General features: G+C 41.6%; 1 protein-coding gene across 2 annotated transcripts in view; it reads right to left on the minus strand.

The window, feature by feature from the left end:
* Window positions 1-18,339, minus strand: part of lsm14aa (LSM14A mRNA processing body assembly factor a) — a 37,149-nt gene that overhangs the window by 15,755 nt on the left and 3,055 nt on the right. Inside the window, exons 3-5 of one of the 2 annotated variants that reach the window (XM_067437238.1) lie at window positions 14,127-14,268; window positions 13,827-13,940; window positions 5,606-5,776 (exon numbers count right to left, since the gene is read on the minus strand). In XM_067437238.1, coding sequence (XP_067293339.1) covers window positions 5,606-5,776; window positions 13,827-13,940; window positions 14,127-14,268 — 427 coding nt within the window. The remainder of the gene's footprint in view (window positions 1-5,605; window positions 5,777-13,826; window positions 13,941-14,126; window positions 14,269-18,339) is intronic. The other variant, XM_067437240.1, reaches the window with a different exon arrangement.

An 18,339-nucleotide genomic window follows, 5' to 3' on the forward strand; every position in this document is an offset into this window, starting at 1 on the left:
GAGAAACCCATCGCTATCTCAGCTAATAGATATATGATCCATAATCATTCGGAGGCTGAAATAAATTGAACAGGAGAAACAGCAGCAGCAGGACGTCCGTCTCTGTGGTATGGACTATATTTAGTGGCCTGTCAACATTTGTGTGTCTTTACTCTCAGTTTATGAGGACATGATTCGGTTTATGGACTATTGTATGCGACTAACCTTAGCAGTAGCAAGCAAAACGGTTTTGCACGTCAGACTAGTGTAACGTTATACAGAGAACAGCAATGGAGTCCGAAGCACGCGATCGTGTCGTTTACTGATGTTTACTCACGCGACGATAGCCAACAGCACAGACATTTGATGTCGCTTGATGTCACAGACAGGAATAAAGTGGAGCGCATGGGCGTGCATTTCCTCTCTCGCTCTAGTCACGTGCGCACCCTACCGGGAGAAGAGCCCGTACGGCCCATACAAGGACCTTCCGCTCTATTAACGTCAAGCCGACCCATACTCGGAAAAAACTCTGAAACTTGTGACAGACCGGAAGGAGTATTTTTAACACAGAAATACTCTATCAAACGTCCAACATTAGTTTTTGAAACTTTGTCTATGTTTAGGATGAGAATCCGAAACAGCATTTCACCCCCCCTTTAAAGAAAATGTTCATTTTTGGGTGAACTAACCCTTTAATCTTAAATGTATTAAGTGTACAAAATCCCAAAGTAGATTTACATTTATGCATTTTGCAGACGCTTTTACCCAAAGTTAGTTACAACTGAGGAGTACAGGAAGCGATGTCATGAGGCAAAGAAACGCAAAAAGTGCCCTAAATACAAAGATTTGGATATTACTCAGAGTAACAAAAACCAAAAAGAAAAACAGAGGAGGAAGTTTATTTAAAAATTAATTTTAATTTTATATCATAAGATTAAGTGCTCATGAAAGAGATGAGTTTTTACCGGTCTTGAATGAAGCGAGTGATTCTGTCTTCGCCAATGGAGGACGGAAGATCGTTCTGTCAGCCATCAGCTTTCAACAAAAATATCTTCATTTTTGTTCCAAACATGAACAAAGGTCTCACATGTGTCCAACGACATGAGGGTGAATAATTAAATAATTTTCATTTTTGGGTGAACTAACCCTTTGAGATTTCAAAATCAAACATTTTCGGAAAAAACCTCTGGCGCCTAAAGGGTTAAGCCTGGTTTATACTCGATGCGTCCGCATGAGCGCGAGGGTGCGCGCTGCAAAAATGACGTCAAAGCGGATGTGCGCAAGACCCCGTTTCGCCTGGCGGCGTGCAGCGCATTTTTTGTAACAGCGCAGATGAACGAGCTCCACGCGAATCTAGCCGAGGATTACATCTCATCAGTTACCCCAGTTTGGCTATATTTATAAAATGAGCCTACAAAATCAAAAATAAGCCCTTTTAAATAAAGATCCATGTTTAATCAAATAAATAAATCAATCACGACAAATGTTTTAGGAAATATTTAAGAGATCGTTTATTTAGTTGCATACATATATTTTGTTTTCTTGTCAAGTAATAAAGCCAAGATTTACTGAGTACACGATTCTTTTGTATGAAATGTTAAGCCACTTCTCAACGTTTTTCTGATGGTTTATAGAACAATTACTCCGAAAGAGAAGACAATGCTGGATAAAATCGAAGTTATTATTTTTGGACCAAAATGTATTTTCAATGTTTCAAAAGATTCTAGTTTAACTGATGTCTCATATGGACTACTGTGATGATGTTTTTATTCCCTTTCTGGACATGGACAGTATAGTGTGCAGACTTTCATATCCTCAGGGACTAAAATATAAAATATCTTAAACTGTGTGTGAAGATGAACGGAGGTCTTACGGGTGTGAACGACATTAGGGGGAGGAGTTAATGACATAATTAACATTTTTGGGTGAACTAACCCTTTAAGGTGCAGTGCCTGCGTTATTTCTTTGTACCGTTTCGATGCTTCGTCTTAAGGCACTGATGCAGAGTAACGTTATCTCTCCATGTCGTTTCAAAGAAAAGCACAACAGTGAGCACTTCGAGTATAACAACCCTCTCAAACGGACAAAGTGCACGCGGTCAGCGGAGGATCGCGCTGCGCAGCCAGACGAATATATATAGACGAGGCTATTGCCAGTCTTGGTGGGGACTACAGTCTGGCATAATTTGCCGACAACATGGGTCAGACTTACAAAATCCAAAAAACTGCCATACTGGCAAGCTGACTAGTTTTTTCTCTTTCCCACGATACTCGCTCGCTGCGGCACTCATTTTCAGGTTGATCCCCAAACTTGATACCGTTACATGATTGGCTTTGTTCATGCAACCAAACTTGCATTGCAACCTCTGATTTCTTCCAAAGAAAAAAAAAAATTGCAAACACATTGATAACATATCGTTATTGTTTTATCGCCAAGACCTAATTCATTTGAAGACGGTGAGAATTTCTCTTTTCATTAATTGTTATTGAGGATTTCTTAAATACTGTGAAAAAGTCTTGTCTCATTTTCGTGAACCCAAGTGTCTCGTCACAGCCCTAGCAAGAAACCAGAAGGATGCTCTGTTATGAAGCGAGTTGATTAAAAACATGCCATTAAATGTTGTCTCTTGTACCCCTTTTCCACCAGAATGAACCGAGTGCTAGTTCAGAGCCAGTGCTAGTGTCAGTTCTAAGTTGGTTCGACTTGAGAGCCTTTATGAACCGGTTTGGCTTTCCACATGTAAGAGAGCCACCGCAGAGCTAGGTCTTACGTCACTGTATACGTCTCATCTTTCTCGCTAGCGTTTTAGCAATGCTAGCGAGGCAGCGGGAAATACAAACACACCAGGCTTGTTCGAGATGCATCGGCGCTGCGCAGACCGATCCGTGTATGATATCAAAATACCGCGTGAGCGATTGAAAAGCATAAGGAGTCGTTGGCGCTCGCTCTACTTTGATGTCATACGCAATCAGTCTGCACAGCGCACGCCAATGCATCTCGAACAAGCCTTCCCTCAGTGGCTCATGGCTTTATGATCCTACATCAGCATTAAAACGCCGCAAATCCAACGCATTCGTGCAGCTCTCCATGATTTGTATAGACGGAGATTACAATCCAGCAGCTGTTAGCTTGATTAGCTGCTGTTGAAAAAATGGCGGTCACAGGTTTGTGTTCATCTTGTTGATCACGGTAACCCCGCCTCCAGCCGGTGACGCAAGCGGTTCTTACTTCTAGCCCAGCAATGTTTTGGTGTTACTTAAGAACCACTTTTCCTGGCTCGGAGCTGGTGCTTTGGCTGTGGAAACACAAAGAACCGATTTGAAACTAGGCTCTGGCTCCGATTTAGCACCAGCTGGAAAAGGGGTATTGGTGGACAAGAGGCTCAGAAAGGCTTCTGTTTGGGAAGATGTGATGTGTTTTTTCAGATGCACAGAACCGACTAAAACTCGCAGTCCTTTCAGACGGAGCAGCATTTACAACTGATCACAGGGCCGTGCTTCACTGACTTTACTGAGATTTCATATTTGCAATGAGCATTTTCAGGTTAATGGCGATTAATCATGCAGCCCTAGCTATCGCTCCAAAAAACATTACATTGTATATGGTCCACATTAAAAATATGCATGAAGTAGAAAATAAAGATTGCAAAAAAAGAAGCACTCTGTGACATCCAGCTGCTAGTAAAAAGAAAGTATATAACCACCTCAAAGAGGTCTGACTTCTTTGAGTGAATCTCATGAACACAGGTCAGCAAAGTAAATAGACATTTTGTTTAATTTTCTTCATGCATCACCCCAAAAATCTGGGGTGAAAAATCAGACCGTAAAAATCTGATGAGAACACGCTGCACCCCAAAAATCGAAGGGATTTCACCCTTTCACAAGTTCCTATATATAAAAGGAGCTTGCTAAAAGTCACTGTATGGGCACGTGATATCCAGACAGCGAAGCTCTTGTAAGAATCATGCAGTTTGAGCCGCACAGCAGGACCGCAGTGAGGGGCTTTTCAGCAGATGTGTTATAACCTGCTAGCCGTTTGGTAGCGTCTCTGTTCTCTCCTTTGGACTGACTGGACTCTGCTACGCTTGGTTTCGGGACATCGGTACCTGGGAGAGTATAACTCTTTAGGACTATGACATTACGCTTCACCGAATCCTTGTAGCAGAACCTGTTTTGACACTAGTATTGCTCAAACGGTGTTGCATCTATTCTTAATATTGTTCCTTTGCTCAGAAGCGCTACTAAAAGTCCTGTAAATTCCGAAAAACTACAGGCCACCCAAAACCCATCATGTTTGTCAAGTAAATAACAGGCACACCTAAAATAAACTACCTACCGGACAGCATTTTGGGGCATCAGAAGCCTAAACATTATTGCAGTAGTTCTAAAGGCCTTTAACGGATCACTTTAACGAGGTCCACTGTGTTTTATCAAGGGCAGGGTCAATGCAGCTCGCTATCAGGAGATTTTGGAGCTCTTTATGCTTCTATCTGCTGAAAAGCTTTATGAAAATGAAGATTTGGTTTTTCAGCACGACCTGGCACCTGCTCACAGTGCCAAAACCACTGGTAAATGGTTTACTGACCATGGTATCACTGTGCTCAATTGGCCTGCCAACTCTCCTGACCTGAACCCCATAGAGAATCTGTGGGATATTGTGGAGAGAAAGAGTAGAGACGCAAGACCCAACACTCTGGATGAGCTTAAGGCCGCTATCGCAGCATCCTGGGCCTCCAGAACACCTCAGCAGTGCCACAGGCTGATCGCCTCCATGCCACGCCGCACTGAAGCAGTCATTTCTGCTAAAGGATTCACCACCAAGTATTGAGTGCATAACTGAACAATTATTTGAAGGTTGACTTTTTTTGTATTAAAAATACTTTTCTTTTATTGGTCGGATGAAATATGCTAATTTTTTGAGGATTTTTGGGTTTTCATGAGCTGTATGCCAAAATCATCAGAATTAAAACAATAAAAGATCTGAAGTATTTCAGTTGGTGTGCAAAGAATCTAAAATATATGAAAGTTTAATTTTTATCATCACATTATGGAAAATAATGAACTTTATCCCAATATGCTAATTGTTTGAGAAGGACCTGTACTGTCAGGGAGTGAAATCACCAGTGAAAATTACTTGGGTATAAACACAAAATCAAGTCGAAAAACGCTGGCGTTAAGCGCACATTATAATCATCCCGGTGTGCACAAGGATTTAAGGACCTACGTACTCAATGTTAAATCAAAAACAGTTTGGCGAGACTGAAATGACAAATTAAATTACCTTGGATGTTAAAACGTTCTCCAAACTAGAAATAAGACTCTTAAATGCACGTTTCGTTACCGCTATATGGAAAATGAAGTTTGTGGTGGGAACACCCAAGTCAATTTCCCACTTTCGATCTGATTACATTACAGTTAAATCACACCTCGGTCATGTGTACAGACCACAAGAGGGCGCCATGATTCATTTCATGTTCTGTAGGGCAGTTCACAAACCAATGAGCGCACAGTTTTTGGAAAAAGTTGCAACATTTCTTTGGAAAAGTGGTAACGCTGAACTCTAACCGCCCAAAATTTCACTTTTGTGTCTTGAGCAACAAGTTTGAGACATTAGACTCTCTCCTCACCCCTCATGTGTTCCGCGAGGTCCACAGGCATCTGCGTATTGGTTGAAACTGCACGAGTTGAGACAGGGCTCTTGCGGCCCAACGCCATGGGAGCATTGGTGGTGACCGCAGGTACCGATGGCTCCACTGGGGGGCTTTTTCGGAGAGGGTCCAGAGCGGGACTGGTGGGACCTGCAATAGAGAAATGGCAATGACAGTGAAATAATCACAGCAAGAATATTAAGAACCGCAGCCACCCTGATGAGAGGAAATCAGTGCTGGTTAGCAGACAAAGTCTGGTAAGTTGTGTTAATGAAAATTTGATTAAAGAACAGAGACCACCACAATCCAGTCACAAACACTATAAATAGCAAATCAGACTTTAGAGCGACAGCGTGACCTTGTACAAACAGCAGCTAAATAAAGCTTTTGCAGAGATTAATCTGTTACAGATTTCAGAAGCGACAAAAATATCAGGTAGTTTATATTAAGGGTGTTGTGCACAGAATCAAACTGAAAAACTAGTTGTAAACTACAATGCAAGTACATCACTCCTATATGCAGCTAAATCTCCACTCTGGGCCTTTACATTTCTATCATTAGCTAATAAATTCTTAGCCTCACAGGTGAGTAAATGAATTCACAGCGCTTCACTTTCTCCACATCTTATGTTACAGCCTTTTTCTAAAATGCGTTAATTTTCCTAAATTCTACAAAAAATACCCCATGACAACACGAATGAAGTTTGAAAGCTTTATAAAATGTATTTAAAAAATAAATACAATCACATGTACATAATTATTCACAGCCTTTGCTCAATACATTGCTGAAGCACCCTTGGCACCAATTACAGCCTCTTAGAGTATGATGGTACAAGCTTGGCACTCCTAAATTGGGCAGTTTTTCCCATTCTTCCATGCAGGACCTCTCAAGCACCATGAGGTTAGGAAGGGGAGAGTCGGTGTACACCCATTTTCAGATCTCTCCAGAGAGGTTCAGTCAGTTCAAATCTGGGCTCTGGCTGGGCCACTCAACGATATTTACGGAGAGTCACTCCTTTTAGTTCTTAGGGTCGTTGTCCTGTTGGAAGATGAACCGTCGCCCCAGCATGACTTCCAGAGCGCTCTGGAGCAGGTTTAAATGAAGGATGTCTCTGTACATTGCAGCGTTCATCTTCGCCCTCTATACTGACTAGTTTCCCAGTTCCTGCCGCTGAAAAACATCCCCACAGCATGATGCTGCCACCCCCATGCTTCGCTGTTGGGATGGTATTGGCCAGGTGATGAGCGGTGCCTGGTTTCCTTCAGACATGATGCTTGCAATTCAGGCCAAAGTGTTCAGTTCTTCAGTTGCCTTTTGGCAAACTCTATGAGGGCTGTCATGTGCCTTTTACTGAGGAGTGGCTTCTGTCTGGCTCCTCTACCATACATATAAATCAAGTCCAATTAACAGACTCCAGTTAAGTTGTAGAAACATCTCCAGGATCAGTTCCTGAGTAGTTGACCTTATTTTGCTTTATTCTTTTCTCCTTTGTTAGTCCTCAATGGGATCTTCTGCCTAAACATCATCTTTCCAGTCCAAAGATACTTTATCAACACAGTGCATTACGCGTTCACGGACAGGCGCCATCTTGGAAAACAGTCTCGACTCGTCGAGCCACGAGCGCTCTGCTAAGTGATGAACTGTGACTTGGAATCTCATATGGTCCGTTGTTTCCGGAAGAAAACACTGAACGCAACAGAGAAAATAAATAAATAAAAATCTCTATGTTATAACATTTCACAAACTTAATTCCTATCGACCAGCTCACTAGCACAGCGCTCGTAGATCGATTCGCCGAGACTGTTTTCCAAGATGGCGCCTGTCCGTGAACACGTAATGCACTGTGTATATAAAGTATCTTCTTATTAAACTGTTTGTACACTTACAAAGTTCTCAATGCTTCGGTTTGCATGTAGGGACCCTCATTATGCTACCGTGTTAGTGTGAGGCTATTTTGAGCCTTGTTAGTGGTGTTAACTAGTGATTTAATTTTACTACTCTGTGCCCCATAGACAAACATTATAAGCTCTTTACATTCGATTTTCATGAAAACGCATCCCAGAGAACGATCTACTCGGTAACCATCCATTAATTACCCCTAGGTTCATTTCTTACCGGAGTTGTCCTTTAATAAACTCGTTTTTGAGTCTTTGTTGAAAGACGGTAGCCTAGAAATCTAGACGCACCCTAGCGGCAGCAAATCTAATTTGCCACGAGTGTCGTATAGCAACTCTCAATACCCTTCTGAGCTGTAAATGCCAAACTCTGGTCGGGCCAATCACATCGTGTATAGAGTCGGGGGGTGGGGCTTAATATAATGATGGCAGAGTTGCGCTTCTGCTTCTAGTAAACACAGAAGCTGGCGAACGGCGGTCTTTCGAATCAGCTTTGACCGCGACTCTGGAAGACTTGGAGTTAAGCTTTTCTCTGAGAAAAGAACGGCACTGAAGTCATTCTTAAGAAGGGAAGATGTGTTCAGAGTTTTGCCGACCGGATACGGCGAAAGTTTAATCTGTCAACGAGCTCTGCTTCACCTTCGTTGCTCTGGTTGGTTGTAGCACTATCCAGTAGCATGCACACCGTGCAGAGGGAGTTTGAAATACAATCTTGATGTGGGTCTGGCTTGTCAGGCTAGAAAGATGAAGTTGACAATGCAGACTCCTCTCCGCACTAACCGCAGAACGCATACGCAAGTAGAGAGGGAAATACTTGCAGCAGCAGTGACCCCAAGAAGGAATAGCTGTTGCCATGACAGATGGCACAAAAAGTGAACAGGTGTAGTGCTCACAGGCATCTTGGAACAGGAAAGGACAAAAGCACCCAGTCAGGCCATAGCCAGCATATGCAATTTCATTAATTAAGAATAGGACAGACACTGATCCCAATTTCTCACAAAGGCCAAATGTGTTGCAATATTGCCAAGGGAGTGGACACATGTGGAACCTAGAGGAAAAGAAAATAGTTTTGATGAAGCTGGAAGAACCACATAAGCCTTATTTCCACCAGGAACTTTTTTTTTACAGGAACTTTTTTCCCTCCAGACCTGCTACTGTCTGCGTTTCCCCTGCAGTCTGAAGTTTGGGCAAATTAGTCTGGTGATGTAGGACTGTGCATGACTGCTCCTCCCAGTGAGCGACGAACAGTAATTTTTGTGTGACACTGGTCACGGTTACATGCACACTTTGTCATTCCAATTAAAATCATTCGGATTGAAAGATTTAGTGAGTTCTAGAGTTGCTAGACGACACTCGTGGCAAATTCGATTTGCTGCCGCTAGGGTGCTTCTAGATTTCTAGGCTAATAGCAACTCTTAACAGCCACCAGGACTAATACGGTATTATACAAGCTATTTATTTGTTGTAAAGTGTAATAATCATATAACACAGTCAAAACGGATGAATCGTTGATTTACACCTCTGGATTCACACCAGTGGCATTGTTGAAACAATGCATTTTTTTTTTTTAAATGTACATTATTCCGCAGCCAAAGCAGCACGCCGAAGATCCGGCATACTTTAAGCCCCGGTCACGGTAACCCCTCTCCCAGCCCCGTGAGCTTAGTTCTTACAGTGGGGCAAAAATTTATTTAGTCAGAAATTAATTGTGCAAGTCCCACTTGAAAAGATGAAAAACATTTTCATCACAGGTACACTTCCAACTATGAGAGACAGAATGAGAAAAAATCCAGAAAATAACTGATATTTAAAGAATTTATTTCCAAATTATGGTGAAAAAATAAGTATTTTGTCACCAACAAAAAAAGCAAGATTTTTGGCTCTCGCAGACCTTTATCTTAAGAGGCTCCTCTGTCCTCCACTTGTTACCTGTATTAAAGGGGTACTTCAGCACTGGGAAGATGAATCTGTATTTAAACTGGGTCATCAATGCAGTAGAAATGTGAAATTATTTTTGAATTTGGTGTCTTCTAGACTGAGAAAAGACAGAAAATGTATTTTTGTCCCATGGGGATGAAAGACTACAATTCCCAGAATGCTTCGCTGCCCTGTGCCGTTCCCCAACGTTCCCCCTGTGCAGTTAGAGAAGACACTACAATTAAAAACTGAACGTGTCTGTTCAATATAATGAGTGAGTCACCGCGCGAGTATCACAGCACTGAGCACTAACTGCAGGAGTCAGATAAATGAGCTGATGAGCTCTCGTGATGAGAGCTGAGGTAATCGCGACTACACTCGCGGCATACATTCACAACGCGAGTTCAGTCTGGCGCGTTTCAGTTCATGCCTTTACAAGCTTAACTTTCATAGAAATTAATTTGAGAAGTTAAAAGACTTACATTGCACACCATAGCTCCGTTTAAATGAGTGCCTGTAGCTGAGCTGAGCTGTGAGTGTGATCTCCATCCCTCATGTGCGAGTTCAAAACATGAGGAAATGGCTCCCTCTGCTGGCTGTAGTCTTTAGCCTTTGGCCAAACATTCCTCCGATGATGCAAATATCGTCAATTTGCATCATAGGAGGAATTTTTCCAGAAATAAAATGCATAAATCTCTTGTCTTAGGGGGATATGAGGGGGGAAAGCACAATAATTTGAATATACTCCAGGGTTTCTACTGATACAAAGCCATATGCTAATCACTGAAGTAACCCTTTAATGACACTTGTTTGAACTCATTATCAGTATAAAAGACGCCTGTCCACAATCTCAAACAGTCAGACTCCAAACTCCACTATGGCCAAGACCAAAGAGCTGTGAAAGGACACCAGAAACAAACTTGTAGACCTGCACCAGGCTGAGAAGACTGAATCTGCAATTGGTAAGCACCTTGGTGTGAAGAACTGTGTGAGCAATTATTAGAAAATGGAAGACACACAAGACCACTGATAATCTCCCTCGATCTGGGGATCCATGCAAGATCTCAACCAGTGGAGTCAAAATGATCACAAGAACGGTGAACAAAAATCCCAGAACCACACGGGGGACCTAGCGAATGATCTGCAGAGAGCTGGGACTAAAGTAACAAAGGCTACCGTCATCAGTAACACACTACGCCGCCGGGGACTCAAATCCTGCAGTGCCAGACATGTCCCCCTGCTTAAGCCAGTACATGTCCGGGCACATCTGAAGTGTGCTAGAGAGCATTTGGATGATCCAGAAGAGGATTAGGAGAAAGTCAGATGAAACCAAAATATAACCTTTTGGTAAAAATTCAACTTGTCGTGTTTGGAGGAGAATAAATGCACAGTTGCACCATACCTACTGTGACACATTGGGGTGGAAACCTCATGCTTTGGGGCTGTTTTTATGCAAAGGGACCAGGACGACTGACCCGTGTAAAGGAAAGAATGAATGAGGCCATGTATCGTGAGATACATGCAAAAACCCTCCTTCCATCAGCAAGGGCATTGAAGATGAAACGTGGCTGGGTCTTTCAGCATGACAATGATCCCAAACACATTCCGGGCAAAGAAGGAGTGGCTTTGTAAGAATCATTTCAAGGTCCTGGAGTCTCCAGATCTCAACCCAATAGAAAATCTTTGGAGGGAATTGAAAATCCGTGTTGCCCAACAACAGCCGCAAAACATAATAATAATAATAGATTTTATTTATAATGCACATTTCATTCCGAAGAATCTCAAAGTGCAACAAAGGGGGGGGGGGGGGGGAATAACAACAAAAAATGAATAACAAGTAAAAATATAGAATACTACAAACAATCAACCAACACAGAAAACAGAACAGAAACAGAGCTGATGGTGAACAGAAACAGAGCTGATGGTGGACAGAAAACAGCTGATGGTGGAAGTCTCTGTTAGCTCCGCAGCACACTGTGGTCCACTCCATGTTTCAGATTTCTCCCAGCGGCAGTGTCCCGATGACATCGCCAAGGCACGACAGCTGAAGACCAGATGATGGGTCTTCTTCATGATGATTCAAACGATGAGGATCGCTCCAGCACCATGCAGGAGGCAGAACATTCCTCCGGGCACTTCTGTGGACACACCGGGGCCGGCGCAGATGTCGCTCCACGGTCGCAATGCAGGACGGAACAGCGGCGCAGCCGAGAAGCAGAACATCCCAACATCATGCCGGACGCCGACGACGAGAGCCCGGATGACGCTAGCCCGGTGCAAACTTCAGCCACCATGCAGGAGACCAGCAGTGAGCACCCGCGGCGAAAAACATCAAATGTCCTCCAAACCAGAAACCAACCTCAGCAATTCAAACGTAAACATTAGAGAAGCGGTTGAAAACGGCGAAACGACGAACAACGACTTCTCAGTGGCTGCCAGCAATCAGCAACAGTCCCAATTGTAGCTCTGACTGTTATACTAGTCACAAACATAAGGAAATCATCACTGCTTTAGAGGAGATCTGCATGGAGAAATGGGCCAAACTACTAGCAACTAGAGGTCAACCGATAAATGTCATTTTTTAGTATATCGGCCGATATCCGCATTCAGTAGCGGCGATTTAAAGTCAGGCACTTCCACGGGCAGTAGTGTTATATGTACAGTGGAACAGCCGCTGCTGGCGCATGTGAAGGAACCCAAGCCAAAACATTTGGAAAACAGTACTGGGAGAGAAAGGTAAGGCTTAAATTCTGATAGTTCTAAGTCCTATGGCCATATATTTACAATTTATTACAAGCAAGCTATTAAATGTTAGTTCAATTAGTGAAAGAAAAAACGAATACATAGTACAGTCGGGAACTGGCATAACGGTACTTCTGGCTGAAGGTTTGTTTAATTACCTTAAATAACTTCATAGTCGGACATAAGGCAGCACTCGCATGCATTGAACAAAGTTTACAAAAAGGGACCGTTTTGCCCACGTTTTTCTTTTAGCATCGCTGTTGTTTGTGTGTAACTGAGGAGCCAGCACGTGTATCCATCGACAGAAACATACATAAAGCATTATTGTCAAGTTACAACCCATATTAAAGATGCGTCATCAGATGTGAGATGAACCGCAATGCAAGTGCGTCCCGCACTTTTTACACGGCACCCCTGCTCATGGCATCCGGTTTGCACTGGTTTGTTTAGAACTATTGAGAGTGCCGTGACCACGCGCGCTGCCACGAGATGAAAGCCTGTTATTCAACTGCTCTGGTTTGAACTGTTATGCCACACTAAATGCGGCAAAATGCAACAAAACTTGTTCAATACTTACAGTCGAATGCAACGCACCGAGTGTGAGTGAGTGAGGCGCGCGATAGGCGGAGGGAGAGCTAAATGCAGCTGAACGAATATGCGTGCATCTTTTAAATAGCGTAAAAAAAATGTATGACGACGCAATATGTGGTGGCCGGTGTTGATTCTGTGGTGGACCGCCTCAAATTAGTCTATGTGTGGGAAACACTGAGATAAATTACGAACTGTTTCTTTGCATTTATTTTAAATTTATTTTAAAAAACAAAAATTGCATGTGCTTCCATTAACTGTATAATGTGAATAAAACAATAAATAATTAAGTTTAGAAATGTTGTGCATCCACTTATTATTAGTGTGACATTTTATCATACAAATGAAGGGGAAAATGTCAAAATATTGGTAAAAATCGGCAGCACATATCGGTCAATCTCTACCAGCACCCGTGTGAAAACCTTGCGGCGACTTACAGAAAACGTTTGACCTTTGTAATTGCCAACAAAGGGTATATAAAGTATTGAGATTAACTTTTTTATTGACTAAATACTTATTTTCCACCATAATTTGCAAATTTCTTTTTAAAAAAAAATCAGATTTTTTTCCCTTTCTGTCTCTCATAGTTGGTGTACCCACGATAAAAATGACAGGCCTCTCATCTTTTTAAGTGGGAGAACTTGCACAATTGGTGGCTGACTAAATACTTTTTTGCCCCACTGTACTTCTAGACCAGCAATGTTTTGGTACTTCCAAACCTCTTTTCCTGGTTCAGAGCAGGTGCTTTGGGTGTCGAAAGACAAATAACTGATTTGAAACTAGGCTCTGGCACTGAACCAGCACTCAAACTTCCTTGGCGGAAAGGGAACATGAGACTGAGAAATGAAAGTGTTACATATGAAACTTTCAAAAAAGACGAAAGACAAGAGACATAAAAGACCACCAAACCGTTAGGATCTTGCTGAGTTCTGAACACAAGGCTTTATTTTACACTGATCAATTGTTAGTAAAAGTTATTTCATTTGACTGTTAGATGAACCCAATCATTTGGTTTAATAAACCTTAACTCTGTTTTTAGTCCGCAGGGAATGGTTTACCTTCTGCTACGAATGCACACATAGTGTCAGTGGTGAAAGCAGAGGCAAAAGCACTGCTCTGAGACAGTGCTGCAGGCACGGCAGTGTCACTACCAAACAATCCAAATGCACTTCCTGTGAGGAAAGGAAGAGCAGGCACACACATCAGAGGTGCCACATTTGGACTCTGTCACTTCTGCTCAGCACCTTGTAACAAATTAATGGATTTCTGGAAGTATTTTGCAGCTGTCTTATAAAAATGTGTTGCTCAGTTTAGTTTGAACTGAAACGTTTCCAGTACAGAGCTGAGAGGACACTTACCGACTCCAACAGTCCCAAACTGTGGTGAGACCAGTGGGGCAGGGTTGAACTGTGGGTATGCTGTGACTTGTGGACGGCTGAACAGTCCGTAGGAGTTTCCTGACTGGAAAGATGATGGTGGGGCAGAAGATCCCATTGAGGACTAATAGGAGAAAAGAATAAAGCATAATGAGGTCAACTGCTCAAGAACTGCTCACCATTCAATCTGAGAATTATGTACCATGAAACAAGACTTTAAGGTCTGGTTTCACAGACAGGGTTTAGACTAAGCCAGGAAGATTAAGCCTTAGTTTCCATCCCTCGGATGAGACGTTAAATGAAGGTCCTGACTCTCTGTGGTCATTCGAGGAAAAAAAAGAAAGGAGTAGGCATCATGGCCTCTTAATCATCTCCATACACTGATTGGCTTCTTCACTTGATCTCCTCTCCACCAATCAGCTAGTGTGTGGTGGGCGTTCTGGCGCAATATGACTGCCATCACATCATCCAGGTGGTGCTGCACATAGGTGGTGTTGGAGGAGATTCAACCACCCCCGCCCCCCTTAATTTATTAGTTCAATCAAGACATTTAAGTAACTTTTATAAATCGGTCCTAGAAAAAAAAAAAAAACATTACTGGTGTGTATCTTGAGACAAAACAATGGCACTGACATATCTGGTTGCATGCGATTTGACTTTAACTTTAGTTAGTGTGTAATGTCGCTGCTTGAGCATAAACAGTATCTGCAAAGTCACAGCGCTGACAGTTCAATGCAAACGGAGATAGTGTCTTTTAAAGTTATGGCAGTTTATTGCCTACAAAAATGGCCAGTTTGGACTACAACGAGCTTCTTCCTGGGTTGGTGACATCATAAACCCTTGCTAGTCTCTGCAGATGTGACTCCTGCCCGTAAGGGGAAGGGGCGTGGCGTTTCCAGACAACCTGTGCTTGGCACTACAGCCAATAAAAATACATGAAACTACATTTGGCCATCTAACCAATCCAAGACCATTGCGTTTTAGTCTGGGACTAGCTTAAGCCTTGTCTGTGAAACCAGGTGAACGACCCAGGGGAAACCACCACCGCTAGTGGATCTAATAGTAGATCACTATCTTAAGTGGTTTCATGGGATATTTCGCTTCTCAAGGATAGCGATAAGAGATTGCCTCCATTTTAAGGTTTGTTTTCAACAGTTTGACACGCGATCCGAATCATGAATCAATCTGCTGATTCATAACCGTTTGAATCTTTATTTGAGGTTTGAAAATAAATGAGGAAGAGAAGACAATGCTGAATAAAGTTGTCGTTTTTGTTATTTTTGGACCAAAATGTATTTCTGATGCTTCAAGAGACTCTAATTAACCCACTGACAGGGTATATGCAGGAATCCTGAAGTTAATTTCAAGACCTTTTTAAGACTTTTTAAAGACCTTCTCAAAATATTAAGACCTCATCGCACTTCAAGTTCTAATCGGCAACAAACCTTTAATAAACAGCTGTAGTCGAATGCAGACTTAAAATCTCTATCGTAGGCCAATTTTGTATCGTTTATATTGCATATCTGTTACGCGACGTATGGAAGGCGACACATTACCTAACTGCGCATTTCGCAAAATACATGACGTCACCCGTAGACAGCGCGCGCCAGGGATGGAGATTAACTTTTTTCAAATTCTACCACTCAATGTTTTTACCAGACACTTTTTGGTTTTTAACTGATAATGTGTAACTGCATGTGAAAATTAATACTAAAAGCTCTAAAATACTTAAGCCGTTTATTTAATCTCAAGTCTCAATGAAATACTGACATTTTCACGATGATTTGTGGTCATTTATGGCTTCCAGTTTTATGGTTTTTAGTCCCATGAATGAAACTATTCGTTCTGGCATCTTTGAAGCGTGTTGACAACATACTGAGCAGAACATTATCAGAATGGGATGCACCGAAATCACAATTCTTGGCCGAAACCAAAAAAGAAGAAACCAAAACCGAAAACTGAAAAATAAAATTCAAACTAAAATATTTAACTCGACCTCACTCGTGTACATTAAATAATAATGTTCATGCCAACTGGCCTGCAGAGGTACAGAAATTGAATAAAGTAATCAAATGTAAAATAACTGCATATTTAACTGTTTAAATGAAAGATGAATCCTTATTAAACTTACAAAAGCTATTCAATCAAGAGCATTGTTTAATGTCAAACTAAATATAAGGACATCACTCAGGCAGCAGTAAAGGCTACTGCGCCTTTAAGACCTGAGGCAGGGATATGCTCGTCTTTCTCGACTGTACAGTTCACTTGAGGCATATACAGACTGTGTCTGCTAGGATACTCATCAAGATGGACATGTTGACATACTTCTTGTGCGAGTTGGTCCGTGTAAGCGCAAGACTTGAAAAAAATCTCATTGAGCCACACGTTAAAATTCGCAACTTTAAAGCAGAAAAAACATGTTTACAGCCTGGTACAAATTGTGGTTTTGGCTTATAAGGCTAATTTTGATCTTCATGACAACTGTGAGGGGGGTGAATTTTTTTATAACTCATTCGTTTACGTTATATAAAGCCTTAAAGTTCTGCATAATTAGGCGGCGTGGTTACAAGTGGATAGCCATTTATCTGCCGTCTATTGTCATTGCGTCACCTCAGCTCCGCGCACATCCCGCCTTTTTGCCCATTTTCTGTTATGCGGGAGTGACACGCGACGACTCGCTCACAAGATGGCAACGCCCAGCTCGCCCATACTTTAAGCTTCAGAACGGCTTATCAGAATCCTATGGGTGACGTCACGGACACTACGTCCATATTTTTTTACAGTCTATGGTCTATACGGTAATTTCTCAACTGTGCGACAGAGTATCGTTGGTTATGACGCAATCATTAGCCAATTTTTTATAAAAACAGCTTCTATGGGGCGATAGTGTAAGATACAAGGTAATGGAGCCTTTTATACATTGTCGTGTTTCTTTATAAATAAACAATGGACAAACAGAGTCTTTAAATGCCTCAGATGTAAAGTTATTCACTGTCAAAGTGATGCAAAAATGAATGGGAGTCAATGGCATGCTTGGTTAGCAATGCCACCCCTATGGGTGAAACGCTTTCCGAGTGCTAGATTACCCCCTTGATTAATCTTGTCAAATGATTTGTTCCTGAATGAATCAGTCGTTTAAATGAATCGGTTGAATATCAATGACTCACTCATTAACAGTGACTTTCTGCCACCTAGTGGCGGTTTTAGCTTCACATTTAAAAAATCTTTTAACGTTTTAAATAATTTCGAATATCAATATTCAACGTTATGTGTTTAAAACATCAAAACGCTATTTATGCATTACTACAGGTTATTTGTCACCTCTAAGCTCATTAAACAGTCTGTGTAAATGCCACTTCAAATGCAGCTTCGGTTTCCTCTCCATTGTGAAGATGAATTTTGTTGATACTAATTTAATTTGATTGGTAACAGCCCTATTGTGGCCCCATAAATCATTTTTTGTCAATATCGCACACCCCTACTCTGAAGAGTCTTTAGTTTTATCATATTTATAAAAGACAGATACGCTGTCCAGATTTTTTTCCGAAAACAGCCGAACTCATGCACACTGTAAAAAATTATATGTTCAATAAGTTATGACAACATATGTTTTTACATTGTTTTAACTCATCAAAATAAGTTAAGAAATGTTTTTTAACTAGTTATTCCAGGGTATATGCAGGAATCCTGAAGTTAATTTCAAGACCTTTTTAAGACTTTTTAAAGACCTTCTCAAAATATTTTAAGACCTCATCGCACCAAGTTCTAATCGGCAACAAACCTTTAATAAACAGTTGTAGTCGAATGTAGACTTAAAATCTCTATCGTAGGCCAATTTTGTATCGTTTATATTGCATATCTGTTACGCGATGTATGGAGGGCGACACATTACCTAACTGCGCTAAACTGCTCTAAAATACTTAAGCCGTTTATTTAATCTCAAGTCTCAATGAAATACTGACATTTTCACGATGATTTGTGGTCATTTATGGCTTCCAGTTTTATGGTTTTTAGTCCCATGAATGAAACTATTCGTTCTGGCATCTTTGAAGCGTGTTGACAACATACTGAGCAGAACATTGTCAGTAGGGATGCACCGTAATCACAATTCTTGGCCGAAACCAAAAAAGAAGAAACCAAAACCGAAAACTGAAAAATAAAATTCAAACTAAAATGTTTAACTCGACCTCACTCG

The sequence above is a fragment of the Pseudorasbora parva genome, chromosome 25, assembly GCF_024679245.1.
Source record: "Pseudorasbora parva isolate DD20220531a chromosome 25, ASM2467924v1, whole genome shotgun sequence".
In the NCBI taxonomy this organism is placed as follows: Eukaryota; Metazoa; Chordata; class Actinopteri; order Cypriniformes; family Gobionidae; genus Pseudorasbora; species Pseudorasbora parva.